The sequence below is a fragment of the Myripristis murdjan genome, chromosome 19, assembly GCF_902150065.1.
Source record: "Myripristis murdjan chromosome 19, fMyrMur1.1, whole genome shotgun sequence".
NCBI classification, from domain to species: Eukaryota; Metazoa; Chordata; class Actinopteri; order Holocentriformes; family Holocentridae; genus Myripristis; species Myripristis murdjan.
In genome coordinates this window covers 27,849,736-27,858,496 of record NC_043998.1, presented here as the reverse complement: position 1 = coordinate 27,858,496, position 8,761 = coordinate 27,849,736, and the positions used below count along the sequence as shown (strand labels likewise).

Below are 8,761 nucleotides of genomic sequence, written 5' to 3'. Positions count from 1 at the left end.
TTGGCTTCTCTGGAAAATAGCTTTTTTTTTTAAAAAAAAGAAGAAAAATGACCTAGACATAAAAAAAAAAAATAAACTGAAAAACAGAGGAGGGAGTATGTCCTCAAAGACATGTTTATATATCAGTAATGTTTTACTGATTTGTTGGGTCATTGCTTGTGAAGCTGCTCGTTGGCTTCCTCCCATGTTTTAGAAAGAAATCAAATGAATCTGCTCAGGTTTCAAAGGGTTAACTCTCATCCTCTGAATAAATAAAAGTAAACTCACTTGCAAAGGGTCTTCAAGCGTCTCGATGAAAAGGACAAACTTCTGGAAGATTGAAAAGTGTCACAAAGCAAAAGGTGTGAAGAGCCTCTGACAGAGAGCGGCGCCTCCTGGTGAAACTCTGGGGGTTAAATGTCCTGCAGGTTCCCCTTTCAGCAGGTCAGCAGGTCAGATCCAGATCTGCTCAGGTTCCTGCTCTGGTTCTGCTTCACATCTCCATCTTCTATCTTCCTCACAGCAGCTGCCAGCTGCTTCCTGTCCACATGTCCCAAAGATTCCTGTCTCTGACGCTGCACATTTCTCAATCTACCACACTTACACAACACACTGCATCTCACACCTGTGATATGATACTGATCCTGCCTGATGAGCCTTAAGATCATTTAGTTCAAGATTCACCAGCAGACGAGCTGAAGCCAACATCAACATGCAGCGCCGTCCCAAGAGCATTCAAGAAAATGACATATTGTTAAGATGGAAAAAGACTAAAAACAAATCTAATAATGATGATATTTGTGCTTTCAGTCTGCACTGACTTCAGCTTTTTTACACAATCACTGCATGTGTTTAAACTCCCACTGGTTCCACCAGTTACAACATAAATACACCTCAAAATACATAAAAATGGCCAGTTGTAAATACTGCTTAAACTACTGCTTCAGGTACATAAAATACTGCATAAAATACTTCCAACTATCTCGTTTGTTTGTTTGTTTTTGCCATCAGCTGTTCTGTTGTTGTTGTTTCCTCAGGTGAGACTGTCTGTCAGTTATGTAACAGGTGAGCTCGTCCAATCAGTGTTGATCCGGGCTGTAAAACAGACCTTGGATCAGACCTTGCTCTGTGCTTGTGTTGCCCTTGCAACACACACACACACACATACACACACACACACACACAGCTGTCTTTACTCTGGACTGTCATTCACTGTGGAGTTCAACCTGCTGAAGGTGAGTGCGATCATTCCGTCTCAGATGATTTATAAATATGTTTGCGGCTCGCGGGCCGTCCTCAGGCGACACGTTTGTGAATTTTAATCTTTTAAACATTTAAACGCAACAATTATGAATTTAGTTTCCTTGTACTTTTCCAAAAATAGGTACAGTTCTCTGGTATATCTTGTGAATTTGGGTAGTGTTTCTTTGTGTTTGTGATTATTAAAAAATATTGTTTACTAAAATGCCAATGATATTTTACGTATTTGCTCACCAGCTTTTTCTCCCCGAGTTAAAAATGATGATGGAGAAACAATAATTTGAACATGACAGGTTATGACACCTGACTTGTGGGGGCCCTCCTCAACTAAACAGCAGTGTGTGCGTGTGTGTGTGTGTGTGTGTGTGTGTGTGTGGCAGCATGGCGGGCAAGAGGACTGTGTGTTGCGGCGTTTCTGCTCTGGAGGCGACGCTGGCCGCTCTGTTGATGATCATGACGGCTGTGTGTGTGACGCTGATCACACTGACGGCCATGTCGAACACACGCCAAGGCAAGAACACACACACACACACACACACACACACACACACACACACACACACACGCAGAAGAAGAGACTGACACAAGTAGAAACATTTATATGAGATATTGACGTTTTCCTCCCCAGCAGTGATGTCAGATTGTGGCTCCGCCCCCTTCCAGCCTACCATGAAAGTTAACAGACGATCCTCATGTTTTGAAGTGAATTAAAAAAAAAAATGTAAACATTTTTCATGAATTTTAGAAAAAGACATCAGCCATATACAGTGGTGGAAAAAAGTTTTGGGACACCCTTAAAATTTGACACAATCTCACAATCTCAAATATTATATATATTAAAATATATTATTATTTGTGGAAAAATCTTTTTTGTGTTTCAAAAGGTGTGGCTGCATTAGACAGATCCAAACAAATACAAATTATATATATATTTTTTTATTGCTTACAAGAAAAACTAAGCAAACTAAATAGTTGACAGTGTAATCTTTCTCTTCAGGCGTGTTGTTTTAGCCATTTTTGTGTCTGAAGAACTTTCAGACGTGCTGCTTTATATAGACACCAAGCTTGGCAATGAAAATTGGGTCTTTTAATAAAAAGAACGACCTTCATCACTGCTACCAAAATGACCCAGTACTCCAAATTTCTTGTGTATTTTTATGGAACCAATCAATTTGAAGTTTTGAATGGCTTTTTTAGGTTTTGTTTAGTATTTTGGCTGTGACTGGACTAAAAGAAATTGCACTTGAAGACCTAAGAGGGATTTGTTAATGCAATATTTCACAAATGCATGGGGGGTCCCAAAACTTTTTTCCACCACTGTATTTGTTCAGAAAGGGTCTTGAATGAATCAAGTTTTAATGTTTCATCTCGTCACTCGCCCGTTCACTTCATCCCAAACCAGTGAACTTCCAGAAAAATGCACGAGCAGCTGTGAGCGACTGAAGTGAAGCCCCGCCTCCGACCCCGGCTGCTCACTCTCATTGGCTACTCTAATGATTCATCGAGGAGTCAGTAATCAGATTACTCTCTGCAGAAAGCTGGTTTCCATCATCGGGTTAGAGGGACGAGGAGGAGGCTGATTAGCACAGGTCGTGTTTCTGAACGGCTTTTTCCCAATGAGCATGTGCAGGAAAAGAGAACGGACAAGGAAACTGTCACACACACACACACACACACACACACACACACATACACTGTGTTTCTGTGCTCCATGCTCATTGAAGAACACTCGATAATCTTGTTTCCGTGTTTCCTGTGATGAAGATGCAAGGGAAAAAAAAAAAAAACATCTGTAGCTGCTTGCTGCCACCTGGCTGAGGGCGGAGCTCTACCTGAGCCGTTACCGTGGCAACAGTCCTAGGAATGTTGCACCAAGGTTATTCGAGTTAACTGAAACTAAACCCAAAACTGAGGCTAGATTAGGGTTAGTTACAAAATTAACTAAAATAAAATAAAAAATATACGGAAAATGTCTTCAGTTCCTGTACCGGTTACTCAGTCATCTGATTCCTGGTTGCCATGGAAACACAGCGACCGCAGTCTCGTAGAGAGGGAAGCGTCGGTGAGATCAAACTTCAGAGTTTTTGTTTTCTTGTTGCTGCCAGTCAGCGCCATGCTAACGGGAACATGAAAACACGACATGTGAAAGAGGAATGTAGTTTTTATGGTCACATGTTCCTTTAAGAAGAAAAAAAAACAGATCCAAAATGTCTTTTATGGTGTCAAGGAGGATCACCAGAGTGCTGTCGCCCCGCAGGTCCAGAGCCTCAGCACGAGCCCTACCTGATCGGCGTGGGCCGAGCCGACTGCACCGGCCCCCCCCGCTGAGATCCCCCTGGTCAGTATCTGTTTGAAACATCATGTGGATACAGGAGAGCATCCTGAGCTCTGACCCGAACCCTGACCCTCAGGACTCAGGCTGCTGGTTTTGTGCTGCCCTAAAGCTCTTACGTATGATGGATTGTCACTGCTGTACCGCCTCCTGCCTCCTGGTGGCGCTGCACTTCAGATTATTCCTCATGGAGGAAATTTAAGCATCCAGCAGCTCAGCACAATAAATACACACAATGCCATAAATACACTCAGTCCAAATTAGAAATTAGAAACGTACATTATATTTTTAGCTGAAAGTAAAACAGGAAGAGCACGAAACGTTTAGCACGTCAGCCTGGAGCTGTATCGCCTGTAATCCGGGCTAATTAGCGTGTGCAGTAGAAAAACACAACAATAAATAACAGTAAAATTAAATAAAAATGAATAAATTGGAAGCCAAACAGCCTGGAGGGCTGGAGGGACTGTGGTGCTGCTGTTGGTGCTGTCGACAGAAAAATGATCATTGAGGCTTTTTGCAAAACTTAGAATTTATGAAAGACATTTAAAGCTGACGCTTTAAACAGCATCAGTGTGTCTGTTCTGTACCAAAAGATGTTTTTCAACGTGACGTTCAGAGACAGAAAGTCTTTGTCCCGGGAAACACCTGAAAACACACCTGGTCCAGATCAGCAGCTTTGACAAACTAATGAGAAGAGAGTCGAGTGGCTGAAAAATGGAGTGTAAAGTAAAAGTACGTGAACCTGTTGGAAACACACACTGACTCGTGCTGCCTTCAGGGTCTTCACCCGGTAAGCTGCTGTCTGTAAACATGACTCGTGGTGTGTTCAAGTGCCTTTGGTCAGAAGTAACAAAACATTTAAAAAAAAAAAAAAAAAAACGATTTCCCATTAAAAGGAGAAAATGGGAAAACATCACAGGAGATTTACACACACACACACACACACACACCTCGTTTGACCTGCAGGAAATCAAATTCCAAAGTCTAAACCACTTGAGAGGAAATGAGAGTTGCACACACACTGACATTTGTCCTGAGAAAGTGTGTGTGTGTGTGTGTGTGTGTGTGTTGTGGGGATGGTTATCTGCATCAGGGTGTGGTAATTGATAATCTTTATGGTTCTGCTGCAGAGATCTGAGGTCTGACTGAACATTCAGACTGATAATCCAGTGTGTGTGTGTGTGTGTGTGTGTGTGTGTGTGTGTGTGCAGATGGGCTATGCTAACTTGCAGCAGACAGCAGCAGGGATTCACACCCGCCTCTACAGCCGAGCCTTCATCATCGACGACGGCCAGAGGAGAGTCGTCTTCGTCACCGCCGACATAGGGATGATGTCACAGAGGCTGCGGCTGGAGGTGCACACACACACACACACACACACACACACACACACCAATCTCCAAGCACATGTACATGCTCAATAAAAAATCTCTATCTTGCTTGTCTGATTGTGTGTGTGTGTGTGTGTGTGTGTGTGCAGGTGCTGAAGGTGTTGCAGGCGAAGTATGGAAACCTGTATCGCCGTGACAACGTGGTTCTGAGCGGGACACACACACACTCGGGCCTGGGTGGATATTTCCAATACACACTGTTCATGATCACCAGCAAGGGCTACATCAAAGCGTCCACACAGGCGCTGGTCAACGGCATCGTCAGGGTGTGTGTGTGTGTGTGTGTGCGTGCGCGCTCACTAGGACTGCAACTATAAAGCTAATTTTAATCTTAATCAACCAGGAGCCCAAGAGTGGGGTTTTATTTTGACACTTTTTGTTTGACCATCTGCATAGAATCCACTTTATTTCTTTTAAAATAAATGAATAAATAAATAGATAATATGAGTTAAAAAAAAAAAAAAAATGCAGCTACCTGGTGACCTTTTTGCTTTCATGACTTTCAGACAGCTGGTCTGATAAAAATAGGGATTATTAAGTAGCAAACAGCCTCGGAGTGGATTATGTCTTACATGTTAATCTTTGTGTTTCCAGAGTATAGACATAGCCCACCGTAACATCAGACCGGGTCGGATCTACATGAACAGAGGAGATCTGGAGGACAGCAGCATCAACAGGAGCCCCCACTCCTACCTGAACAACCCGCAGAGGGAGAGAGACAGGTAGGACAGGTGACCTGGGGAGGCTGGCTGATCAGTGAGGCCACCCACTTATCAAAAAAACAGGCATTATTCCCCCTGGATCAATGTATCAATGACATCATCAACCATCCATTATCACTGATGCAAAGTAAAAACATCGATCAGGTCGTTTTTAAGATAACGCTACGCCTTTATTTTGAAAATCCCACTCGACACCTGCGTCTTCAAACTGTGCGAGCGCCGGGTGGGTTCACGCAGCGGCCGAGAAGAAAGAACGTTTGGAACTATTTCACAGTTTCAGAGAAAAAAAAGTTTCGACAGACAAAACTCACATCATCTGCAAACAATGACATCCTGAAAATAAAATACTCGCAGGTTATCGTGAAATCCAGGGTGATGAAGCACAGATGTGCATCATTAATGTTCACAGCTGGAATGACATCAAGAGTTTAAGTTCTCTTCATCATGAGGATTTCAGAGTGAGCAACAGAAGATGTTTTTTATTCTGTCTATTAAAAAGAAGAAACTGTCGCATCATGGAAGGCTGTGTGATATTAACAAATATCATATCGTTGTCAAAAAAAATTGACATGATATGACATGGTGATGAAACATTTAACTTATCATCACTTTCCCTGCAGGCAATTACTTTTATTATTATTATCATTATCATGTCTGATTGTTTCAGGTACAAGTCCAACACCGACAAGCAGGTGGTGGTGCTGAAGTTCACTGATCTGGATGGAGACGGGATCGGCCTGCTCAGGTAAACTCACACAGTATCTCACTGCTGCCACTACTGCGAAAAATACTGCAGTTATAATAATGTTACTTCAAATGCCAGCCGTTTGAAAAAGCTGAATCTGTTACATCAACAAGGATTAATTTCATGTAAGATTAGTGCAAATCATAGTTTAGCAAAAACCAGGTTTAAAATGAGTAAATCCAGCGTTAAAATTAAAAAAGCTCTGTTGCACAGCTGAAAAACTGATCCTGGTTTAGCAAATCCAAGTCTAGTAATTACAATTCCATTGTATTTTTAAGTAATTTTACAATTTTGTTGTATCTTGTATGCAATGTCAGTAAAGGAATTCTAATTCTAATTCTAACTTTAAAAAAGGAAGATGGTGATGTTTACTTGCTTGAAAAAAAAAAAAGAAAAAGAAAAAGAAAAGAAAAAAGTGATCAAATCAACATTTTGGCCGACTCATGCTCTCGTTCACGAGCACTTTGCCGGCTCATCGTGGCTTGGCACTTCAAACTGCAGCAACACAAAACTTACACAATAATGACCTTTTTATGCAGAATGAGGCTTCAGTGCAAAGAGGAAGCACAACCCTCTGTTATGTTAAATTTATGCAAAAACTCCTTTTTCAACTCCATCTGTAACCAAACCCACACGGTGGTCCTGCTCATCACTGTTACCCCCCCCCACCTCCCCCCAGCTGGTTTGCTGTCCACGCCGTCAGCATGAACTACACCAACCAGATGGTGAGCAGCGACAACATGGGATACGCCTCCTACCTGCTGGAGCAGGACAAGAACCGAGGAGCTTTACCTGGACAGGTGTGTGCCGCCGCTGACCTGACGACAGTGGGAGGGGCTGAATCGTTAACAACAACAGTCACTTCCTGATACAAAACTAGAGATTCATTTAAAATGTGGAGGCTTGTGAGATCAGCAGATGAGATTATTTCTGTGGTCGTTATTCAGCCGTTAACGTTTAACTGTAATGTTCAAATGTATACAAAACAATGCAACAAGACTCCCTGAACACAACACCACAAGATCCTAAACACAACAACAAGACCCTAAACACAACACAACAAGACCCTAAACACAACACAACAAGACCCTAAACACAAGACCCTAAATACAACAACAAGACCCTAAACACAACTCAAGACCCTAAACACAACAACAAGACCCTAAACACAAGACCCTAAACACAAGACCCTAAATACAACAACAAGACCCTAAATACAACAACAAGACCCTAAACACAACAACAAGACCCTAAACACAAGACCCTAAACACAAGACCCTAAATACAACGAGACCCTAAACACAACAACAAGACCCTAAATACAACACCACAAGACCCCTAAACCTAACAACAACAAGACCCCTAAACACAACACAGCAAGACCCTGAACACAAAATAACAAGACCTCTAAACACAACAACAATAAGACCCTGAACACAACAACAAAACCCTAAACACAATAAGACCCTAAACACAACAAGACCTTAAACACAACAAGACGCTGAACACAACAACAAAACCCTGAACACATCAACCCTGAACACAACAAGACCCTAAACACAACACAACAAGACCCTAAACACAAGACCCTAAATACAACAAGACTCTAAACACAACAACAAGACCCTAAACACAACTCAAGACCCTAAACACAACAACAAAACCCTAAACACAACTCAAGACCCTAAACACAACAACAAGACCCTAAACACATCAAGACCCTAAACACAAGACCCTAAACACAACAACAAGACCCTAAACACAACAACAAGACCCTAAACACATCAAGACCCTAAACACAAGACCCTAAACACAACTCAAGACCCTAAACACAAGACCCTAAATACAACAACAAGACCCTAAACACAACAACAAGACCCTAAACACAAGACCCTAAATACAACAAGACCCTAAATACAACAACAAGACCCTAAACACAACTCAAGACCCTAAACACAAGACCCTAAATACAACAACAAGACCCTAAATACAACAACAAGACCCTAAACACAACAACAAGACCCTAAACACAAGACCCTAAACACAACAAGACCCTAAACACAACAACAAGACCCTAAACACAAGACCCTAAATACAACAACAAGACCCTAAACACAAGACCCTAAACACAGGACCCTAAATACAACGAGACCCTAAACACAACAACAAGACCCTAAATACAACGAGACCCTAAACACAACAACAAGACCCTAAATACAACACCACAAGACCCCTAAACCTAACAACAACAAGACCCCTAAACACAACACAGCAAGACCCTGAACACAAAATAACAAGACCTCTAAACACAACAACAATAAGACCCTGAACA

At 42.0% G+C, this 8,761-nt stretch overlaps 1 protein-coding gene across 1 annotated transcript in view; it reads left to right on the top strand.

The window, feature by feature from the left end:
• Positions 1–1,620: 1,620 nt before the first annotated feature.
• Positions 1,621–8,761, top strand: part of LOC115377544 (neutral ceramidase-like) — an 18,817-nt gene continuing 11,676 nt past the window's right edge. The window contains 8 exon segments of the mRNA XM_030077355.1: positions 1,621–1,750; positions 3,497–3,555; positions 3,557–3,577; positions 4,783–4,926; positions 5,052–5,228; positions 5,557–5,684; positions 6,352–6,429; positions 7,109–7,229. Coding sequence (XP_029933215.1) covers positions 1,621–1,750; positions 3,497–3,555; positions 3,557–3,577; positions 4,783–4,926; positions 5,052–5,228; positions 5,557–5,684; positions 6,352–6,429; positions 7,109–7,229 — 858 coding nt within the window.